Genomic DNA, 24,900 nt, shown 5'->3' on the forward strand with positions numbered 1-24,900 from the left:
AATGATATCAGGACGCAGTGGCTCTGCAAGATCACCTAGTGGGTTTAATTATGGTTTGCAAGTATGAAATTCTAAACAGAAGGTAACATTAGCTAGTGGTATGTGGGTCTTAGTCACAGTATATCAATGTCTGACCTTGTAGAGGACACAGAACTTCCGTCTTTCTGCCATTCCACTCTAGGAAAAGGGTAATCGCTCACTCTACAGAGCAGACGGATTGTCTGTCCAACAGATGCCACCATAGCTGAGGATTCCGCCTTGTCCAAAATTATTCTAAATTGGTGAAATAAATATAGAAGCATTGTAAATTCAGAAAAAGGCCACGTTCTTCTCACATCTAAGTGCCAGGCTAGCCTTACAACTATTTTGAGTGACTGGACAAAGAAATAGGATAATATGGTACTTGTTTCCTAGCACGGCGCCTATCTCGTTGATTGTATGCCTTAAGTTTAAGGCACTTAAAGGCATACAATCAACGAGATGGACCCGATTTTGTGTCAATCACCAGCTAATTTGCCGGTGAAAGACAAAATCGGGTTGATCGTGTCCATCGCGGCCCCTAATAAGGAGCCGCGATGCGACCGACGCGATCAACCCGATTTTCCCATAGGGAACAATGTTAATTTTTTTTTAAAGTGAAAATCAGATTGATCGCGTCGGTCGCAGCCCATTATAATGGGCCGCAATGCGATCAACGTGATTTTCACATTGAATATGGTTAAAAATTATGTTTAATGCCCCTCCCCCATTGTTAACGCCACCACACTATTGACGCCAACCCGAAGCGTGGCGAGAGGAGGCGGTACGCGTCCTCCGACCTTTTCATACCCCTACTATCCACGTCGGCGTGGAGTTGATTTTATATAGTGTGGCGAGCCTGAAGCGTGGCGAGCGGACACGGATACCTGTGAAGGTATCTGCGTCCCCTCGCGGGGCTCGCCACACTATATAAAATCAACTCCACGCCGACGTGGATAGTAGGGGTATGAAAAGGTCGGAGGACGCGTACCGCCTCCTCTCGCCACGCTTTGGGTTGGCGTCAATAGTGGGGTGGCGTTAACAATGGGGGGCATTGGAAACATGAGGGGGGGGGTTTAGTATTAAAATGGGGGGTTTGGGGGCTTTTTACATTGAAATCAATGTAAAATCGGGTCTCAGGGACCATTTTACATTGATTCCAATGTAAAAATCGGGACGATCGCGTCAATCGCATGCGATTTGGTTGGCATGCGATGGACTCGATTTTTCCGACCCGATGGATACAATCAAAATCGGTGGTGCCGTGCTAGGAAACAAGTACCGATAATATTTTTGCCATACAATTGTGTCAAAAAAAGTGTCATTAACAAAGAAATCTGAAGCTTCAGAATCAATAAAACTAGATTAATAATATATATAAACTGTGTCTAAACGTAATTGGAAAAGCTTGTATAACATTGTGACTTGTTCCCTTATTTGTAGCCCTCCCATTCGTATTACAATTTACATCTTTTCTTTTCTGGAATCTCATTGTTTGTGTAATAACGACCAATAAGAAAAAAATATTTTTTAGATATATGGAAAAAGTGACTATAGGTAACAGAAATATGCAATCCAACCCAAAGTTACATATGTGTTATGTTCTTTTAAACAAAATATAAAATGTTTTAAATGAATCCTTACCTGTAAATGGAAGAGTGAGGAGACAAGGAACCTTCTTCAGGCGATGATCCATGTTGGTTCTGCTCTACAGACGGTCGAGGTGCTCGATAACCCATGTGGCTCTCATCCCATCCTTGACCTGAGAGAAGACGCCCTTCAGGGTCTTGGTCAAGGACTCGGACAATGCCTTGAGGTCGTTCCCCTTCTTCAATTCCAAAAGGTGTTCCATCATCAACCCCTGGACGTTCATGTGATAAGCGATCCCATTTCATACCTCGTTTGCGGTACCTATACTCTATAGTACCGGTCGTCCTCCCTGGGATTTTCTTGCAGGAGTTCATGCACTCCTCTTCAGTTGCAAAGTTATTCTTGTTACCATGGCAACCGCCGTACCAGAACCGATTACATTTTCCAACATCCTGAACAAAGTACCAGCGAGTGGTCCAATCGGTGCAAGGCCCCAGAGCGTTGGGAAGGCTGCACATTGTTGGATACCCTATCAAAAATGAAATATCTTATAAGACCTAATAGAAATCACAGTAAACAGTTCAGAAACTAAACACAAAATCATTTCTTTTCCAATGTAACTGCTGCTGTATTCCTTCTACCGCCACTTTTTTTTTCTGTTATTTTAATGCTAAATTGAAATGAAATGTTTTTAATAAATGAACATTTGTAGCCAAAACAATCTTGGTTGACTTACCTTGACTTGGCTGGCTTCGACATCCTTCACCGACTGGGCCTGTGGCTTTAATGATGTTGTCAAAGCAACATCCATATTTTGATGTTCTGCATTCATCTGAAGGCATCTAAATCCACACAGCAGTAGCAATAGTTAGTTCAAAAAATGTCTGTCACCACCTTAGATATTAATGACTAATACAAAATAATATATACTATGAATGCTCACTCATTGGCAGATGTATCAAACGTCAGAAAGTGATAAAATGAAGAGTGATCTACAGCCAGCCTCCTACCTGTCATGTTATAGGCTGGATTTGAAAAATGACAGGTAGTAGCTGATTGGCTGGTGATTTATTACTCTCCATTTTATCACTTTCTGAAACTTGATGCATCTGGCCCTAAAGCCCCTACTAATCAACCCGGCCGATGCCAATATACTTAACTATATCGGCTGTGGCGGTGGGCGGATGATATTGTGCATACACACGGAATGGTGGTATCAAACGCCGATATCTTTCAGTGACGTCAAAGGGACCCCCTAAACATGCAGGTAGTTTGGCTATATAGCCAAACTGACCTGCATATTCAGCAGACATCAATCATCGTTAACAGCGCACGGGAGTGCGTATTGTTAAAGATGTTGAATGTACACACTAGATGATATAGGGAAAGGGCTTTCTGAGCGATATGTTTCACTATATCCTCTAGTGCACGGGTTTTCAAATATCGGTCCTCAGGTCCCCACACAGTGCATGTTTTGCAGGTCTCCTCACAGAATCACAAGTGAAGTAATTAGCTGCACCTGTGGATCTTTTCAAATTTGTCAATGAGTAATGAATGCACCTGCCGGGTGACCTGGAAAACGTGAACCGTGTGGGGTCCTGAGGACTGAGTTTGAGAACCCCTGCTCTAGTGCAGGGTTAGCCAACTCCTGTCCTCGAGAGCTACCAACAGTGCATGTTTTCCATGTCTCCTCACAGAATCACAAGTGAAGTATTTAGCTCCACCTGTGGATCTTTTAAAATGTGTTAGTCAGTAAGGAGTGCACCTGTGTACCAGTGAGGTGAGCTGGAAACCGTGAACTGTTGGTAGCTCTCGAGGACTGTAGTTGGCTACCCCTGCTCTAGTGTGTATAAGGCTTTAGACATTTGAGGCATGAGGCACTAGTACATAAAAGAGCTGATCAATGTAGTCCCACAAAAATGTCTTCTGTCATGTGCTAAATGGACTGTACAGCTGAGAAACTCCAATTGTTTTGAAACATTACATATATCCTATACACAGAAAAGGCAGCCATTTTGTGGTCTTATCTGGTATGTACTGAAATGTATGATGCATCCTTATCAGGGACCAGTGACAGTGAGGCATTGTAGACCAGTATTCAATACAAGCGTACTGTAACTGGTACCGGAATTGAAAGGCTGCAGTCTCATCATGAGTCAACTTGTTCAGCCACAAAATGGCTTCCCCTACAGAATGTGGATGCCAAGTGTGCTAAATTTTACCAACAATACAGGGTCAGTGTTTAGAAAATTATAAGAATGTATGCTACTTGTTTCCTAGCACGGCCTCCGACCTTTTCATACCCCCACTATCCATGTCGGCGTGGAGTTGAGAATAGATAGTGTGGCGAGCGCAGCGAGGGGACGTGGATACCTTCACAGGTAAACGCGTCCCTTCCCGGGCTTCACATGTATCCGCGTCCCCTCGCGGGGCTCGCCACGCTTCGTGCCCGCGATTGTGGCCGTGCTAGGAAACAAGTACCGAATGTAGAAGTAAAAGTCTCTGTGAAATGAAAAAAAGAATAAGCACATAAATTGCTATACGGATGTATCTGTGTGACCCATCCAGATTAATCTTATATAATTGCGGCAAGAATACATTCCCTTCTGCCAGCCGCAGACTAATGTTGGTGGCATCGTATACCAATAAAACATCATAACAACACATTCTAGTCCTAAAGATAAAATATGGCCCATGGCACTGATACTTTGTAAAGAACAAAAACAATTACAGATGATCTGTATTTTACTAACTATAATAGTTAACAAGTCCCCTTTTTATGTTTTAAACAGTATTGGGTACTTGTAGAGTATCACGGCTCCCATCACATGCCAAATGTAGTGGCATGAGATGGCATGCGATGAGATGCGATTTTTACCGTTTTTGAGCTATTTTTAGCAAAAATCGCATGCGATCGCATGCGTTTTTGCACTGAAATACATCCAAATGCATAGAAATGTGCAGCAAACATTGTAAATGCCCCCAAATGTAATTTTTTAGAGTGTACCACCCCCACTATCAACGCCAACCCGAAGCGTGGCGAGCCCGCGAGGGGCGGCGGTATGCGTCCTACGACCTTTTCATACCCCCACTATCCACGTCGGCGTGGAGTTGAGAATAGAATAGTGTGGCGAGCGCAGCGAGCCCGAAGCGTGGCGAGCGCAGCGGACACCGGTAAAGCCCGCGAGGGGGCGCGTATACCTGTGAAGGTATCTGCGTGCGCTCGCCACACTATTCTATTCTCAACTCCACGCCGACGTGGATAGTGGGGGTATGAAAAGGTCGTAGGACGCATACCGCCGCCCCTCGCGGGCTCGCTGCGCTCGCCACGCTTCGCGTTGGCATTGATATAGGGGGTGGTACACTGTAAAAAATGACATTTGGGGGCATTTAACATGTCTGCTGCACATTTCAATGCATTTCAGTGCAAAAACGCATGCGATCGCATCGCATGCGATGCGATTTTTTAGCTTGCGATGCACATCGGGGGAGCCGTGATACTCCACAAGTACCCAGTATTGTATTTTATTTATAGACTGTGCTTTCTCTGTAACTATAGTAGCTGCATATTAACGTAACAAAGCTAAAAACACAGTACATACTGATGGTTCGGCGACTGGGATCCTAGGACAGCCTTCATTGTTATACCCCTGGGCATGTGTTACACCATCAGGGCAGCAGCCAAATCTGCAACAAAATGAGGTGGTTGTGTATAAATAGGAATAGTGCAGGACACCATCTAGCAGATTAAATCACTGTAAATTACGGTAATGATAAAATAATAAATCTGGTTTCCTACATGCAAACAGATTTTAAATGCTTTGAAACGCAAAGAGACTAAAGCTGGGTATATAGCTACAGACGGATCGGGCAACGTGTTCTCCATCTGTCGGGACTGAAATCACAGATGGGCGTGGGCATGCCCACTGACCTGTCAATCATCGGTGGCTCCCGATGCGGCTGTACGGGCAGTCGGCAGATCACCGTACACACAGCACGATGCGCCGATATATCTTTAGATATTTCGGGCATCGGCTGTGATGCACGGCCTATGTGATGTAGATATATAGCTTGTACACACTGGGCGATTGTGCATCGATATATCGGCCATTGTGAATTTACCTATACTGTATTAATATTGTGAATTATTTTATAATTACTAGCTCGGATATGATCCCAATAAGTCTCACACAACAACTTTACAGTATCTACATGTAATTTGATATACCTGGAGACTACACTACACCTGGAGACTATACCACGATTTTACCACCAGGAATATCAGTTCTGAGAAAAAGGGTTTCGAGTTGTTTACATGGTTGGTCAGTAGCTTGTGATGCGATGTCGTCAGACTCTTCATCATAAGGTTTTACTCAGCAGCAAAAGTCTGAGAATATAAAGTCCCTAAACTAGTCATTCCTGACTTTGGTCCTCAAGGCACACTTATGCTGGGTACACTCCTACAGATTTATCTGTCCAATCTATCTGGTGTGAACAAAAACCTGGAAATATATGGGAGCAAAAGGACAATCAAAAATGTGCTCCCAAACACTGGAAAACAGACAATGGTCAGTCAGACAATCAATCTGATACAAGTAATTTTCCAAGCAATTGTTTTTGTCTGTTTTCCAGCATTTGGGAACAAATTTTTGATGCTCCTTTTGCTCCTATAAATTTCCAGATTTGAGAGATTGAACAGATAAATCTGTAGGTGTGTACCCAGTTTAACAGTCCAGATTTTAGTGCTCTCCAGGCTTGAGCAGAGGTGACTTCGTTATTACCTCAGTTATTTTGATCAAACCATCTGTGCTAAATCCTGGATATCACTAAAACCTGCACTTTGTGTGCCTTGAGGTTTGGAATGCCTGCCCTAAACAGGGCCGTCAATAGGGAGGTGCTGTGGGTACAGCTGTCCCGGGAGCTAATTTTGCCCGCCGCAACTCCCGACTGCCTCCGCTGAACAAAGCGGGTCCCGGAGCTTATTCAACCGAAAACGCCGGTGGACAATTAAAATGCTGCACCAGCTATTGAGCCAAGCAGAGCTTGCGTACCAGCAGCCAATCAGGGTGGCTGCCGGTATGCAAACTCTAATTGGCTCACCAGCTGGTGCTGCATTTTAATTGGCTGCCGGCGTTTTCGGTTGAATAAGCCTGCACTACGGGACCTCCGGGCTGCAGCTCAGCGGAAGAGAAGATGGGGGAGCAGGAGCTGGGTGACGGTAAGTCAAGTGAGGAGGGGGAGGGAGACTGCAGAGGAGTCCCGGGCCCAAAAATTCCTGATGGCGGGCCTGGCCCTAAACCACAGGTCGGCAATATGAGGTCCCCTGACTTCTGAAGAGCTACTGTTCCCAGCGTATACAGATTCTGTGTCAGCATAACAGCAGTGCACATTGGGAACTGTAGCCCTGCACCAGTCCGAGGGTCACATGGTGATTTCCCACTAGGCATGGGTGGGTAGATAGGACATGGGCATGAGTGCCCCCTCTAAACTGTCCTACTTGGTGGCATGCTTGCCTATATTTTAAATTGACTTGCATCTAAATGTAGACGAGCTCCGACACAGTTATAATTTGGTACACAGATATACTATCAAGTGGCCATGGGAAAAAAATATTTGAAAATACATGCAGCTGTAGGGCTAACTAATGCAGTCAAGTGATCCAATGTAAATGTTTATATTAAAGTGTGTAACAGCTAGATAATGGGCTAAGATGCAATCGGAGAGATGCCTAATTATGCAATTCTATGCTAATCGCATCATTTTAGCTCCATTTCCTATTCCAATAGGATCCAACTGTGATTAGCTTGGCCCCGCCCCACTTATCCTCTTTGGGCATCTCCCAGAGAGGAAATATTCAAAGAAGGTATTATACATTATTATAAATAAAATGAAATGTCATTACTCATTGCTTGTTTGTTATTTACTATAATAAACAGCCACTTGTCATATGAGAGTTTTGTGGTGTCTTGATTCCTGATCTGCCTCCACTGTGTATCCTATACTGTATAGAAGTTTGGATATCCATGCAGGATACCCCAGGCAATCATTCTAGACCAGAAATGAGGTGGAATAAGACTGAAAAGGATAACAATAGACAGCCTACCTGCTCTGCTTGCAGTCATTGGAATATGGTGGAATAAAGTTATCTTCATTTCTCTTAGGCGGGGAACGGGCTGGAAATACAAAAGGTGTAAAAAGTAGGTATAATTCAAAACCACAAAACAAAACACATGGCAACAATGAGGTCACTTTGTATCCTTCACAAACACTTTATGTAAAAATTTATTTGCTGGATTTATATGCAGAATTTTCCAGACTTTAGTTTCAATCATTTATTTTCACCTACTGCCACTTGGACTTGTGAAACCTGGATACGCTTCTTGGACTATATTATGCTCCACTGGACTAAATATCTGCAGCAGTAGGAAGGATCTCCCAAACACTAACAACTGCCTGATAACACTGAGCACTGCATAAGGTGCAGAAAAGATTTCAAGTCCTTGTTGCGCTACCTGTCGTTTTCAGCTACAGTGGCACAATAATAAACCTTCACCAAGATTAAAACACAATATACAAAGAAATTGGTCACACCAAACGATGCCACAATCAATAGTGAAAAGGTAGAATATATATGTTCTTACATAGATATTCTCTATTTCTGAAAAATGTTCTTAAACAAAAATTCTTTCTCCTAAAATCTCAAACAGAGAAAGACCATAGTGCAGGTTGTTTGTACAAGGTGGAAGCGTAATAGCCAAAGATTGCACTCACATAGATCCGATACTCAACAGCTTATATGGACACGGATAGTCCTGCATGGGTTAATATTAACATATATAATATGGGTAACAGCATAAGATCAGGTAAACCTGGTGTAACCTGCTGCTTCAGGATGGATATTCATGGACACACTTTGGAATCGTTCCTTGTCCAGGATTGGGGGATATATAGGAGCAAATTGAATTCACGTCTTTTGAGATCATTATCCAATATTTTTAATAATTATTCAGGTTTTTGGAGTCTTATTTTAATAAAAATAAAATATATATTTAATGCTTGAATAAAATAATGATGGTACTTGTATACTTTCACGGCTCCCACGATGTGCATCGTACAGAGAAAAATCGCATCGCATGCGATGCGATGTCATTTTTCACAGAAATTATGGACATGAGTTGACATCATGTAAAATGCACCCCAAATGTCATTTTTCACACTGTACCACCCCCACTATCAACGCCAACCCGAAGCGTGGCGAGCTCAGCGAGCCCGCGAGGGGCGGCGGTACGCGTCCTACGACCTTTTCATTCCCCCACTATCCACGTCGGTGTGGAGTTGAGAATAGAAAGTGTGGCGAGCGCAGCGAGACACGGATACCTGTGAAGCCCGCGAGGGGACACTGATACCTGTGAAGGTATCCGCGTCCCCTCGCTGAGCTCGCCACACTTTCTATTCTCAACTCCACACTGACGTGGATAGTGGGGGTATGAAAAGGTCGTAGGACGCGTACCGCTGAGCTCGCCACGCTTCGGGTTGGCGTTGATAGTGGGGGTGGTACAGTGTGAAAAATGACATTTGGGGTGCATTTTACATGATGTCAACTCATAATTTCTGTGAAAAATGACATCGCATCGCATCGCATCAGATCGCATGCGATCTGATGCGATCGCATGCGATTTTATAAAAAAATGCATATAGATACGGGTAAATAACATCGCATCGCATGCCACTACATATGGCATGCGATGGGAGCCGTGAAAGTACACAAGTACCATAATGATTATCCACTGCAGAACCTTTAGCCTTTCCAGCTACATATTAGAATTCTCATTATTTCCACATATATGAATTAGTTTAGGTCTAGGATATGTCTATGAACTATGGATACACCTGAGTGGTGCACTTCAACTGTTTTACTGTACTCCAATGGGCAGATTCAATCAGTCATGAGATTCAGAAAAATATGTAGTTGCCCATACTGTATATCATGTTTTCACAGGAGAAACTTTGCCCACACCTGCTGTATACCAACAAACACAAGCCAGGTTTTCCTGCCATCTGAACCATGCAGCTTCAGCCCCATACACACTAAGCGATATTGTGAACAATATCGCTAAGAAAGGGCTTATCGCCTAGTGTGTACACTCAATATCGTTAACGACCCCCTCCCTCATCCTGAATGTTCAGACGAGGAGGGTCCTCATTAATGATTCCCCCTCTGGCGCCCTCTCACCATCGTCAAGTGTATAGGGGGCGTTATTCAACCTGCCCCCAAAACCTTTAGTTGGTTTGTGAGCTGCTGTGCAGCATTGGCCAGCAAGAAAACAGAGTACAGGTCAAGTCTCCCTTATCCGTGTATTCTAACAAAACAGAATATTCTGAAAACCGTGGTTCTTCAGAATATTTCAGGTTTTTGGCTTTTGTTCCCAACCCCGCCGCTTTTTTCATACTTACCTTTTCCCCCAATGTCCACGGTGGTCTTCGGGATCCTCTTCAGCGGCATCTCTGGTCTTAGGGGTGCATTGCGTGGCCACGCACTTGCGCAATGCACCCCTGGGAGCAGAGATGCCACTGAAGAGGATTCTGAAGGCTGCCGTGGACGTCGGGGGACCATCTGGACACCACCAGGGGTCCAGCTAAGTATAAAAAATTATATATATTCCAAAATCCGCAAGAATTCCTTATCCGAAATGCTTGGGGTCCCGAGCATTTCGGATAAGGGATACTCAATCTGTGTATATAAATTAGGGACATATAAAATAGAATACAATATACCCAAAATAAAATATACAAGGGAAGGCAATTCATACATAATTATGTTTCACAGATTTACTCACTTACTATACTAAGGCAGATACAGTACATTACTATTTGTACCACAGCATATAATAAAATGTGTTTACTTACTTGGTGTCTCTTGCCTATATCGGGTGAGAGAGAACTGGTCAGCATTTTTATAGCCCCAGGTGTCCTGCATACTTGGGACCTCTACACAAAAAAATAGTTTAGTTAAAATCCTAACAATCTATAATATATACAGTATGTCTTGTGTCCGTGTCAGGGTCAAACGCAGGATTTTCAGAAGGGGGTTTCCAGAGAGGGGCGGAGCAAAGCACGGAGATGGACACTTAGGTGACCCAGTATATGCCGGGTCAGTTAACGTATTATAGATAGACCAAATGTATATAAATAATAATAAAAAAAAAATATATATATATATATATATATAGCATAGATAGGTTCTGGAACTCGCTTATCAGTGATTGTTCTGGAACTCGCTAATCAGTTGAACTAAAACCCCATTATTTATTTAATTGATTATTTGAATGTTAAGGTGAGTTAGTTTGTTGTAGTGAGTGCTGGGCCCCCTGTGTTTGTATTTACTAGAGTGTGTGGTCACAGGCCACTGCCCCCCATCCTGGGAAGTGGGTGCTGTTTGCGCCCCATTCTTAGGAATGGTGAGTGTGTTGGTACTTCTGTATCTATCTATCTATCTATATATATATATATACATACATACATACACACACATATATATTTTATTATTATTTATATACATTTGGTCTATCTATAATACTTTAACTGACCCGGCATATACTGGGTCACCTAAAACCTTACAAAAATATCACAAATGCAATCAAGCGGATATGGAACAGGGGGATATGATTACTGTTATAGGCAGGGCGTAAAGTGGTCATGCAGAGGTGGGGGAAATCATTTCCATCTGCCCATTAGGAAATCATTTCCATCTTCCCATCCTCCCATTAGGCAGAGCAAGGGCCAGTGGTGGGGTTTTTGGCACCCCTGCAAACTATAATGCTTTTTTGTTAGAATACTGTTCAGGGCCAAGGTGGAGTTTGAACTACAGTAATTCCACCTGACCATTAGAGTTGGTGGACTCATTTCTACCCCGTTCCCCCTCACTTTAACCCCTGGTTATAGGCAGGATGGTAGACTTGCGTTCCAGTGCGTACTGCAGTCTATCTGGTCCCTACAGTAAATCTTTGGACTCTAGCTTCAGCTAAGGGACTTTTTTTTCCAAGGGGGAATTGGTCAAAAGTAGGCAGACTTCAAATATAAGCACCGGCCATCACTGGTAAACAGATCCACTACTGTGCTGTGGGAACCTGCTTCATGTGGACATTAGTGCAAGGGTGCCCAAATACTAATATAAAACTTACGTTGCTGCAGGTGACATGGCTGCATGTTACAGCTCTCAATAACAGCCGGACGTTCAGGCTCATAGGCTTCACATGTCTCTGGTTCGTGGAAGTTTCGGTCGTTGTCTGCACAGATCACCTGGCGCTTTCTGATGCCATTGTTACAGCTTTTCGAGCACTGACAGTTGGAAATGGTCAAAGATAATATACTGTAAGTACGTGAGGCTGTTATTGTTTGGCCCCTTTCAACCTCTGCTGTTCTCAAAACAAAATTTTTAAATAAAACAATGCTATCAATGTCGGCACTAACAGAACGTACTATGTCTTGGGGAGAGGTAAAGTTGATAGAAATAAAGTACCAGATAATCAGATCCCAGCTGCCAAGTAAAGCAGAAGATATGTTCTACATAAAAAGTCCACATACAATGACAGAAAGCAAGAAATGAACAGACCCAGGACCTCTCTGCTTAAAAAAAAACTAGCCCACCACAGCGCCTAAACAGGGAGAGACTACTAAGATCTTGTAGGAGTGCACTGTATCCAATGGTCTGTTCACCAGAGTTCAGATTCTCACTGCAGTCGTTATTATTAATCAATCAATCGGTAATTTATCATGCACACCTCCAAATCGCCCTGAGTGATTGGGACTGTACCTTACACTTCAGCAGGAGACATTCCTCCTATGGCAGGTTTAATGAATCATTTCTTACCAGGCCCCACTCTCCGATGTGCCAGCCGATTTCCTGAACACAGTTGTCACCAGAGCAGAGCTGGCTATCCGATGGCTTGACCTGTAGCATACAGACAGTATCCTGGACAATAGCCCCCGAGTCCGTTCTGCAAGTTACCGTTCGTTTCTGAATTCCTTCTCCACACTCATTTGAGCACTGAAACAATGGAAAATATTTATGTGGTCTTAAAGCAAATATATAAAGCTGTTCTTGTTTTTATATATCATTTTAAATCAATAACCCCAAAAGGAGAACATGACTTAAAAAATACAAGTACAGCAAGTTGGTATTATGATTACTAGGGTATGTACTATCAGTGTGAAAGGGTATTGCCATAACAAGAGTGTATACTGGGTTTAAGGGGAGGGGTGGAGGGCGTGGCCATATTTAAGATGCGTGTGTAAGCGGGGAAGGAAGCCCAGTGTAGTGGTCCAGATGGCATCCAACATGTCATATAGTAGGATCCGAGCTGGTGCAAGGTTCCTTGGCACATTAAGCAAACTTTGGCCTGCCACATGCAATTACGGGCATCACTGACCTTGGTAACACCCAGTGCGTGAGGTGGACTCCATGTGCGTGCTGTAGTCACACATTGCTAAAAAATGGATTGAGCCTTCATGGGGATAGTCATAGCCTCTAGGCCAGGGCTGGGCAACACCGGCCCTCCAGATGTTAGTGAACTACACATCCCAGGATGTTTTGCATTAGTTTTGCTATGTGGCCATGCTGAAACTGATGCAAGGCACGCTGGGATGTGTAGTTCCTCAACATCGAGGGCCGGTGTTGCCCAGCCCTGCTCTAGGCCCACCCCCACGTTTCCATTACTCCCTGGGTCCCGGAGATGCAGGAGTATCTGTTTGCAGCAATGGCTACTGCACTGTGACAGGAATCAGGTGCGGCATGCAGCGTTACCACCAAGCGGCTCCTGCCACTGAGCAGAAGTTTGTATTTTGGTGTCACCATTTGGCAGGTGACACCTGGGACCGGCCTGCACCTCTGTAGTGACCTGTGACGTGAGCCACCCGCACCGAGCAGGCTTCGGCACATCTGTGTTCACATGCGTATTTCTGGGCTCACCCACCGTTTTTGTGGGAACGTCCAGGAAATTCTGGGCATCCCCATGCTCCAGCCCGTTGAACCATTGGAGTCTACTGCGAATTCGGCTCTTTACAACCCACCCCCCCCCCCCTGCCGCCCCCAGAAGGAAAGATATTGCTCAGAAAGAGCTTTCTGAGCAATATCATTTACTATATCTTCTAGTGTGTACACTCAATATCCTTAACGATGCGCCATTTTGCGTCATTTTAAGACATTGTTAGTTTGTGGACACATGACCCGCGTAGTGTAGTTGTATATCAAATTCACCTGGACCAGATCACATTTTGTAAATGTTACTAAACAGACCAGGACTGAGCTTCTACGGTGATGAAATTGACATAGCGGAATTTACCTGAGTCCATGGTCCTGCGTTCCATCTAGCACATGCCTTCAGATTGCAGACCTGCTGGGTCGTTGGTTTCTCTATGAATGTGGAGCACTCTGCATCATTCACAGTCTGCTGAGACGATCTTCCTTCATAGGACACGCAGTAGACTGATCGAGTCTGAGTGCCTCCACCGCATGTGGCTGAACACGGCCCCCACTCACCAACCTTCCAGCTAAAAGTCACATGAAAATGGCAAGGACCCCATAAACAAGTGGGCAGAACCAGAACCTCGGACACAGAGCATGTGGCAAGAAATGCGAGCACTCAGTGTACCATAGAACACCTGCCAATATTAGCTGGTATCAACAGGAAGGAATACTAAGGGTTGGACAATGAAAATGGTTTTCCATCAAAACGTGGAATTGTTTATTACTCTTTCGAGCATCCACTAGAAACACATTGGGATATGCATAGAGGCAAATCTATGGCTTCATTTAATTATTTTACTAATTAACATGATTAAATATTTCAATCAATGTGTTTGGTGTATGAGTCATTATTTACTTTTTTGGTTTCTGCAATGTGCTCACTTTGCTGCAAGATGCTCTGATCGTTGAGTACTATATATATACATAACACAATGCAGAAGTGTTATCCCATTCCACCAAAGACCTTACGATGAATCAGTTCCACCAGGCACCGCCTCCCGTGATCAGCAACAGACAATTCACCCAATCATAGCCAAGCAAATAATCTAATTATCATTTTGCAAGGAGAATATTAGAGTTTCCACATCAAATCCATATACATCCTATAGGGCAGGGGTAGGCAACGCGAGGCACACCAGCTCCTGGAGAACTGCACATCCCAGCATGCCCTGCCACAGAGATGTGCTGCTACTACAAGCACTCATGAGCATGTCTGGATAGCTAACACCATCTTTAAATGGCATCAGCCATTATAGCGTATGGGCTACATTATACAGATTTCTTTGGGAGAGAGAGGTCAGTACATGTGCGGTAGAGCTGCGGAGTGGCCAGAACAGGAAGTAAAGTGATCGCCTATGCAATAACTTACTTAGCACGTGGTGTGTAGTTAGATGTATACATATGTCACTTCCAACAAAACTTGGAAAAGGCTCATATGCAAACACAGGGGGGTTCCAGATGCCCCCAAACCCCTCTTCCTCTCAGCTTGGCCAACAGCCTCTATATGCATTATAAAAGGTGGAATGGAGCCCAGAGACAGCAGATTTTCCTACCAAGTCTGCTGTGTGTGTCTGTGGATCTATATGCTAAATCATCATACCAGAGAGAGAGAATATGGTAAGTGGCTTATTGTGTCCATTGTGTATGTCTAGAATTATGTATCCTTCATTGCCTAGCAGAAATTGTGCTAAAGTCAATCATTTGAAAACCCACCTACCGAAATCCATTGAGGCTACTGCTAGGTGCACTCACTACAGTGGCAGTGCTGTATAACATACCCATGTGTCCACCTACCGGTCACCTCCCAGTCTCTGCCAGAAACACCCAAAACATTTTCAAGTTATTTCTGAGAGCATGCATCTGAGACTCTGCTGGGAGGGAAGGTTAGGTATAGGGGAAGAGTGGGGGGTTTATACTTACCTGACCCCTGTCAGGATTCCCTCCTTTGGGATGCTTAACGCCGACATCCCGACCGCCTTCACCGTATGTATCCCCACCCATACTTATCTAGTTTTTTGGACTCCTCTCTGGAAAACCCCAGAGTACAGACTCTGCAGGCAACTTCAGAGGCGGGGCCCGGCTATCGCGTCATTAGGCTCCACCCCATAGTGACAAAAATAGTACAATTCACGGGTCCAAAGGATAAGGGTGGCACAAATTACGCAGATTTCTGTTATTTGGTCCCACCTCCTCAAAACACTACTGCGGATCCCAGTATTTGCTCTAATGTCTTCACTAGGACTAAAACATCAAAAATGTAGCTATATTTACAAAGAGTCGTAAATAATTTGTTGAAAGAATTAAATACTTTACTTCAATAGTGAAGTACCAAAAAATCTCATTCTCCCGGTCCACAAAAAACATCTTTGTGAATGAAACATTTTTTTTATCTATATTTGTGAATATGTTATAATCTGTTTATGTAGAAAACCAGGATGCCAGGGAATAAGAAAATCCGGGAGTTGTTGACATTTATATGCCTAATTCTTTATAACGTTAGGAGCTACAGAGCGTCCAACCACCCAGAAAGCTTAGATTTTAGTATTCTCCTTCAGCAGACAATAAATAAGCCATTTTGTTAATCCAAAGCAGAACCAAAGAATAATTTTACTCTCCCATTTACCTGGTCATTTTTGTGTTGGCTACACGACTCCACATTGTCGGCTGATATATGTAAGACATCCTTTTGCACAGAATAAACATGTATGAATAGACATGCAGGTTTTGTATAATAGTTACAGCTATATCCACATCAACTATTTGAGGTTTGCACTAGAAGGTCCAGCTCATGAGGAGAAAAAAGCGGGAAACCAGAATGTACCCCAAATGTGGAAGAAAGACTCCTGGATAAGAAAGATAAGATGGTACCGCACAGGAGGAGGAAACCGATCAGAAAGGTCACAATCCTGAAGTAAGAAGGATCACAGGATCCCCAGGAATATAATTACAATGGATAACTAGGGAAGAAGGATCACATTGTGGGGACACCAGAATAAGAAGGATCAGAATAGCCAGGACCCTGAGGGGAATAAAGAAAATAATGGTTACGATGAGGATCATTTGGGGGATATTTATCAATTCTTGGAGAGAGAAAGATAGAGAGGTGAAGTTGCTACTAGCAACCAATCAGCTTCTGTCATTTATTTAGCACATCGTGTAGACGCATGGGTCTTCAACCTGTGGCCCTCCAGATGTTGTGAAACTACATGTTCCAGCATGCATTGCCACATTTTTTCCTATAAGAGCATGCCAAAACTGTCAGGGACTGCTGGGACATGTAGTTCCACAACATCTGGAGGGCCACAGGTTGAAGACCTGTGCTGTAGAAGAAGCTGATTGGTTGTCTTTTTTCTCTCTAAAGAGTTTACATATTATCTCTGTCCAAGATTTGATCAATATCCTCATGTGAGAGAAAGCTTCTCTGAGGGGATAGTAGCTCTAGAACCGCCAGGGATCCCAGGGGTAGGGTGTGATTGGTCAGCACCGCCGGGTCACATTACTGAAAACCACCAATGAGAAAAGGAATGATTTGATCAGGAGGCAAAAGAGAATAAGGATCAGGGTGAGACTGAAATACATGCATACATATTTGACTGTATACTGAATACAGATGATTACCGGTTTTGTCCAATAAACATTTAGTTGAGTTTGAACCAATTATGTAAGTAGTATAACAATTATCATTTTATGGAAGAACACTAAATCCGCGTAATGAGGTGTCTTACCGCTTTGTCTGTGGGCATGGCTGAGTGCTGCACGTTCTGTTGCTTGCTGGAGCTGGTGTATCCCTGCACATAACATCTGGATATGCTTCATTATCTATGGTGCAGAACACCAAGCGGGACTGGTAGCCTGTCAGAGGGGGAAGTCAGGATATTAAAGACATTAATGTGGGGTTCTCATAGGTTTTCTATAGGACCATAGTGGTGAGTATGTTGTCTTACCTCCCCCACACTCCGCACTGCACTCCGACCAAGAGCTATAACTCCACTGATAGTCATCTGTCTCCCCCTGGTTGGGCAGGTAGTATTCATACTGTACCCCTCGGTTTGCCTCTTGTCCAATCAGCTGAGTTTAAAAGCAACAATTACAATGATTTAGCAAACCATTAGGCGGTGCGCGGCCATTACATCTTCAGAGGGTTATAAGGGATCAGTATATAATGGTTATTATTGCTTATATGCATATCCCCATTGCAACCATGATAGCGACAAGTGTATTGCTTAGAGTAAATGCCAAATAGTTTGTAGAACAAGGTCTACGCTATAATGGTATCCGTTTGATGGGTCCTCAAGTTAACAATCAATAGGTTAACAGGCAGGTGGACACATGGAAAAGGTTGACATGGATTAGGTCGTTATTACCAAAATGTCGACACACACACACAAGGTTGACATGTTAGTGGTCAACGCACTTAAAAGGTCAACTCAAGTTTTCCGGGTTTTTTTTTGTTTTTTACCGACTTGTTCTTACTTCACAATACAAGCCAATACAATACGAGTCATGCAAGAAGATGCAGTACACTTATATGCCCATGTTGACAGATTTTTACAGACACCAAAAATCGTAAAAAAGCGTGTTGATCTTTTACAGTGTCGACCAATAGTGGTTAACCTAGACACTGTCAACCTCATAATCCACACCCACTAATAACACGTTTTGGACATTTGAGAATAAAATAATCTATCTATGGAATCTGTACAGAATGTCTCTGAGTATATCACACAATGACCCACAATACAGTACCTCAATAACTAGAGGTTCACTGGTTGGTCCTCTGGCTGTCAGGACTTCAGGTGCTAGATCCCCTTCAGCGCCTCGATAGTAATGTAGGATAGTACTGGCCACATGAAGGGCCCGGCCGTATTCAATGGTCCAATATCCATTCAGGTAATATTCCCCACGCACATTCTTTATAGCTACAGAGATAGACACCAGTTGTCACAGCCATCAGAAAAAAACCTATGGCTTTCTATAACATTACAATTTCCATTTTGCACGGTTACACAGCTCTCAGTTTACCTAAGAAATTCCTTGTAGGCGCAACTTCCTTAATTTGGATATTGGTAGCTCCTTTTGGAATGGTGAAGAGTTGACTGTAGCCTGGGAGATAAATGACACAATTAGCAGCGATGGCTAATTACAATATTTGTTCATGACATACAATTCCAAATGTGTGAAAACAGAATGTAAATAACTGAGGTAATGAGGCAAAAACCAGCGGAACACTCTGTGTGTGTGATAATTCACCACCATGCTTGTTACAATGTAAAATAATACAAATGTTTAGACAGAAAATAAGAACATAATGTGGGGGTAATGTCACTGGAAACAACCAAAACCTGTCACTCAGACAATGTATCGTAGTTGTATCTGTTTGATTTCAATAACTTCACTGAATGTTTTTGTCCTTTTTCCTGGATGTGTGAGCAAATTGCTCCTTGTCATTTGCTCCCATCCAGTACCAGATCTTTATTCCATCCAACCAACTAGTTGGATGGTTGGATTAGATTAAATTCTGATAAGATTGAAGTAAAAAAAAAATCGCAATCGAATAGACATCGAACGGTTTTCATTCGCATTCGATCATGATGATAGGCCCTGCTGCATAGAAATTGAATAGATAAATAGACTGTGCAGGCAAGACTATATAGTACAGATCTGTAACATATAGTCAAAATTTAAATGCGTTTTGCATGCCGCACGATTCATTCCCGACCGAATCGGGATTGAATAGCAAGGCAGTCGCACCGTGTGTACACCCCTTTATAGCTTTACATTTAGTAGTGAACTCAATAAAATCTCGCTGGTTCCATAATCTTGGAATCTACCACATAGCCCCCTATGTGTGAGATATAAAACTATGAGACACTAGACTTAAGGTCCATTCACACCCATTTTAGCATTCTTCCCCGGGGTGGACGGCTTCCCATGGCAGGACACTATGGAGAGCGGTCTACCGCATCGCCCATCTGCTGGTAATACCAGAAGATGAGTGGCCAGGCCAGCGATGATACGGAAGCACACATCAGCACTCATCGCTGCCCCCTACACACTGGACGGCTTTCCAGCTGAAAGCCCCTTAAACGAGTAAACTGAGCTGCTTTCAGCTCAAATCACCCAGTATGTATGGCCCTTTAGTAGTTAAATGAGCATAGCCCTACTACTTAAGGACAAAACACTGCTATTAATGGTAAGCCAACAGTGCAGATGTTCTTGAATATCTCTGTGGGATCCAAGTAACAGTATAAAATGATAGTGCTGGAGAAACCGTCAGAATGCTTGTCACCTAACAGTCATAGCGGCTTCTTGGCTATCCCAACCCCTTAGAGTCCATTATATAACCTACAACACATTTCACTTCAGCAATGCTGTTTGGTTACATTCCACCATCAGCTCCAGGCTGTGTACCATACATATCAAGATCTTCTTCAGCTCCAGGCTATGTACCATAGATACATAACAAGCTCCTTCTTCAGCTCCAGGATATGTACCATACATAACAAGCTCCTTCTTCAGCACAAGGCTGTGTACCATACATAACAAGCTCCTTCTTCAGCTCCAGGCTGTGTACCATAGATACATAACAAGCTCCTTCTTCAGCACAAGGCTGTGTACCATACATAACAAGCTCCTTCTTCAGCTCCAGGCTGTCTACCATACATAACAAGCTCCTTCTTCAGCACAACGCTGTGTACCATACATAACAAGCTCCTTCTTCAGCACAAGGCTGTGTACCATACATAACAAGCTCCTTCTTCAGCTCCAGGCTGTGTACAATACATAACAAGCTCCTTCTTCAGCTCCAGGCTGTCTACCATACATAACAAGCTCCTTCTTCAGCACAACGCTGTGTACCATACATAACAAGCTCCTTCTTCAGCACAACGCTGTGTACCATACATAACAAGCTCCTTCTTCAGCACAAGGCTGTGTACCATACATAACAAGCTCCACCATCAGCTCCAGGCTGTGTACAATACATAACAAGCTCCTTCTTCAGCTCCAGGTACTGTGCATGACACTGCAAGTTCTACCATCTCCTCCATGCAGTTGGTGTTAGGGATGTAAGGAACCTACTTGATGAGGTAACCTGGCTTTGCTAGCCTGCCCCACAGTGTTTGAACAAAAATTGTGCTGACTCCATGTTAAATTGTAGACGTTAATAAACTGTTCTGATTACCAGTGTTCTTAGTGCTGTGCAGCAGCATTTTCTTTTTTTTCTGAGCACCAGAAAGCTCCATTAGCTCCCGGAAGTGTGTCAGACAATGCAAATTCCACCATCAGATCCAGGCAGTGCACTATACACCACAAACTCCATCATGTGTATCATGTACAGCAAGTTCCATCATCATCTCCAGGATGTGCACCAGACACAGACATCTCAACCCATCATCTCCAGGCTGTGCACCAGACACAGCAAGATCCATCATCATCTCCAGGCTGTGCACCAGACACAGCAAGATCCATCATCGTCTCCAGGCTGTGCAGCAGACACAGTCATCTCAACCCATCATCTCCAGGCTGTGCACCAGACACACCAAGTTCCATCATCATCTCCAGGTTGTGCACCAGACACAGCAAGATCCATCATCGACTCCAGGCTGTGCAGCAGACACAGGTAAGACCAAGAGAAAGCGGTTGCTGGTTCGATGTCTAATTGTATCAATGACCCCGAGTTTATGTGAATAAAAGAAAAACAAAGGGACATTTTTTAAGTAAAACTTTATTTGAAAATTAAAAGATTAAAACAGGTGTGCATCGAACCAGCAACCGCTTTCTCTTTGTCTTACCTTATACATACCATTGGTTGTAAAGATAGCACCCCCACCTGGCAAAATCCGAAACAAGGTGGATTCAACACCCATACATAAGGGTCTAATAGGTGGAGTGCAGATCTACCCCCCCCCCCCCTTGCTCTCTCATGTGCAGCAGACACAGCAAGTTCTATCGTCATCTCCAGGCTCTGCACCAGACACAGCAAGATCTATCATCATCTCCAGGCTGTGCACCAGACACACCAAGTGCCATCATCTGCTCCAGGCTCTGCACCAGACACACCAAATGCCATCATCATCTCCAGGCTGTGCAGCAGACACAGCAAGATCCATCATCATCTCCAGGCTGTGCACCAGACACAGCCATCTCAACCCATCATTTCCAGGCTGTGCACCAGACACACCAAGTTCCATCATCATCTCCAGGCTGTGCACCAGACAAACCAAGTTCTATCATCAGCTCCAGGCTGTGCACCAGACACAGCAAACTCAACCCATCAGCTCCAAGGCTGTGCATCTTAAAAAAGCAAGTTCCACCATCAGCCACAGGCTGTGTCTGTATGATAGTTTTAAAGGCAATAGACCAATAACAAGAGCACTCACCCTATTGAAACTTTCGTTTGCGATATGGGACAGATGTAGTTAGCCTTGGAGAATGATCAAGTAGTAGTAGTACGTTTATTTATAAGGCGCCACAAAGTGTCCGCAGCGCCGTACATAGCAAACAAAAAACAAATTACAAGGTAACGTACAGGGTGTGTTGATAAAATACAGCATAAATAGGGGTATAGCTGGTAGAACTAAAATCAGCATCAGTTCAGAAGTAGGTGTCAAAATTGTCGAGGAGACTGAAGATGAAGTAGAGGAAGGCACCAGCCAATCAGCTCCCAACTGCTATGTGTTTCAAAAAAATTACAAGGAGTTGACTGACTGGTACCTTATTTCTCTCAACATTATAAGTCTCCTAGGCTTAGTACATCTCACCCATTGTCACCTGACTTCTGACACACATTGCTATACGGTGATTCACAACCAATGGCAATTGCTTACACATGTATAATAATAATAATAATATTAAAGATCCCAATGAACAAGTAATCATAATGTCAGGCTCTAATTACACTAAGAATCATACCTTTGGATACTGTGGCTGAATCGTACGAGCCTTTCACCTCATAGCAGGAATTGCCATTCCCTCCACAAACCAAGCACCGGTCCTCTCTTTTGGATGAATCCAGTACGTTATCACAACCAACAGCCTATCACATCAGCATGACCAATCCATGCATGGTTAGAAAATAAATGGACAGAGAAAAAAATGACTGTTAGCAGAAATTCTAAAAACGAAAAAGCACAGAAATAAAAGGAAAGAAACCATAAAATTGGGAACCTAAAACTGTGAAAAACCATCCCGCATCTATAATCACTGAGATAATTTACTGATCGCAAATATGCGGGTCTGCCAGAAATGTCTGTGGAAATTCTATTATTTATCTTGGTGGCCCACTCCCCTCCCCACCCCACACATACTCTATTGGCAGAAGAATATGGTTTACTAGGTGGGTGTGATAACTTGGGAAGCAACACGCAGAAGCGGAGCTCAGAGGTGCTTCAAGAGGAGAGGGCCTGTGTGCAGCTCTGGTTTTCTGACTCCGCCTCTCTGCCGGTGCAGTAGATTCTGTAAAAAGACAGTGACAGACAATTTCCCCAGTGATATTTGCAGCTAAGCAGCCAGTGCTGGACAGACGGAGAGGTGAGTATAACAAAATATGTGCAGTGTGTGGGCCCCCCGTCAACTGGGGGCTCAGGGGGGGTACGTATAGCATGCCCCCTTTATAGATACACCAGTGGTGCCATTATGTCCCAGGCACAATGCCCTAGAATTAATTCTGGCATATATTTGTTTCCTCATCACAGATGTAGAGACAACAATGTTAAAGGTTGGGTAACTACCCAGAACCACCCTGTCCTTGGTATAATAATTTGTTATATACCACAATAGTTATGAGAGTGGCCTCACCCCATCATGGCATTTGATTTACAAGTCAACAGAGAGGGACCATTATAATGCTATTCCATTAGAATGATGTCATTTTTTCTCTGCTGCCTCCTCATAGGTCTATAAATTGTAGGAGGAGTGGCCTGATGACATTGTGCCTTTCCTAACGCTACTCTATCTATCTATCACATCCATGGAAGGAAAGAGAGGGTGTTGCAGCCTAGGCAGACCTTGGGCGGGATTCTCTAATTACTCCCGCAGCACATCGCCGGCATTCACATTTTTTATAATCGCATATGCAGTAACATATGCGATTATTAACGCAAAAGCGATGGCCGGCGATGTGCTGCGGGTACCCCCTCCCCAAACCCTCACATGGCTTCCGGGTGCAGGGAGGAGGAAAAGGAGTCCTCACACAGATCACCGGTCCGGGCAGCACAGCAGGAGGCTGCCCGGACACAGGTGAGGGGAGAGCCGTGCGGATCAACGGGGGCGCAAGGGGCGGCGGGGGACGCGAAGGGAAGCCCATAGGCTTCCATGGGGTTACGCCATATAGAACTGGCGTAACCCCCCGCAGCGAAGCCCCAGCGGTGGGGCTTTGCTGCATATAAAAATGCGGTAAAAATCCCGAAAACAGAGTTTTTACAGCATTTTTAGTTTGGTATATCTCGCCCAATGTTGGTTAACATTCACTGAGGTAAAATTAACTAAAGCTTGAAAATAAAAAGAGGTGAAATTGCCCATAGCAACCAATCCGATTCGGTCTATTCTTTCTCTATTGCATTTCATGTTTAGAAGCTTTAGTAAATGCACCCCGCAGAATAGATCCCTGCTTGTATCTCCCTTAGGGTGGGATGTACTAAAGGGAAAATGCGGTAAAACGGGGGTTTTACCGCATTTTCCTATGTACCAATACCCGTCCGCCCCGTCTTCGCCTGAGGGTGGCGATACCCTATAGAAGCCTATGGGCTTCAATCGCTGTCCGCGCACCCCCCCACTCCTGTCCTCCTTTGATCTCCTCCTCCCCCAGCAGGTGTCACAGCCGGGAGGACATCCGGCTGCAGGGGGAAGGAGGAGACGCAGGAGGACACTGGCAGCCGCCGGGATGTGACGGAGACCCCCGCAGACCACATCACAGGTATCGCGGGGGTCTCCGTCACCGCAACCCGATGCTAGCCGCATATGTTAGTACATATGCGGCAGCATCGCGGCGGCTGTCAGGCGAAGGGCGGCGATGTATGTTAATACATTGCGCCATTACTCCACACAGTCCCTAATGCGGTGGGACATTCTGTCTCTGAGACACGTTTCCCTCCAGATTGTTGCTTTGGTAAACCTGACAAGATACACGCAGTATGGGTAAATGATTCCAATGACTTATAATCGCTTCAACCATTGACTTTCTTTTCAGTGTTTGCACATATGTGGGTACTTGTTTCCTATCTGGGCGCCCAGGTTTTCTACGTACGGCACCGTAATGAAATCGGATC

At 44.1% G+C, this 24,900-nt stretch overlaps 1 protein-coding gene across 4 annotated transcripts in view; it reads right to left on the reverse strand.

Annotated features, from left to right (window-relative positions):
- The window catches only part of PAPLN (papilin, proteoglycan like sulfated glycoprotein), an 86,534-nt gene that overhangs the window by 13,157 nt on the left and 48,477 nt on the right, over positions 1 to 24,900 (reverse strand). For 3 of the 4 annotated variants that reach the window (XR_014466335.1, XR_014466334.1, XM_083167631.1), the window contains exons 8-22: positions 22,547 to 22,670; positions 18,656 to 18,736; positions 18,380 to 18,552; positions 17,578 to 17,701; positions 17,359 to 17,485; positions 16,257 to 16,316; positions 13,950 to 14,157; positions 12,479 to 12,655; positions 11,790 to 11,946; positions 10,516 to 10,596; positions 7,712 to 7,781; positions 5,211 to 5,295; positions 2,345 to 2,450; positions 1,663 to 2,137; positions 136 to 273 (exon numbers count right to left, since the gene is read on the reverse strand). Coding sequence is in view for 1 of the 4 variants with exons in the window: in XM_083167631.1 (XP_083023757.1) it covers positions 136 to 273; positions 1,663 to 2,137; positions 2,345 to 2,450; positions 5,211 to 5,295; positions 7,712 to 7,781; positions 10,516 to 10,596; positions 11,790 to 11,946; positions 12,479 to 12,655; positions 13,950 to 14,157; positions 16,257 to 16,316; positions 17,359 to 17,485; positions 17,578 to 17,701; positions 18,380 to 18,552; positions 18,656 to 18,736; positions 22,547 to 22,670 (2,186 nt within the window). In the remaining 3 variants the exon portion in view is untranslated. The remainder of the gene's footprint in view (positions 1 to 135; positions 274 to 1,662; positions 2,138 to 2,344; positions 2,451 to 5,210; positions 5,296 to 7,711; positions 7,782 to 10,515; positions 10,597 to 11,789; positions 11,947 to 12,478; positions 12,656 to 13,949; positions 14,158 to 16,256; positions 16,317 to 17,358; positions 17,486 to 17,577; positions 17,702 to 18,379; positions 18,553 to 18,655; positions 18,737 to 22,546; positions 22,671 to 24,900) is intronic. The other variant, XR_014466336.1, reaches the window with a different exon arrangement.

Source organism: Crinia signifera, chromosome 12 (genome assembly GCF_055691185.1).
Source record: "Crinia signifera chromosome 12, ASM5569118v1, whole genome shotgun sequence".
Lineage (NCBI taxonomy): Eukaryota > Metazoa > Chordata > Amphibia > Anura > Myobatrachidae > Crinia > Crinia signifera.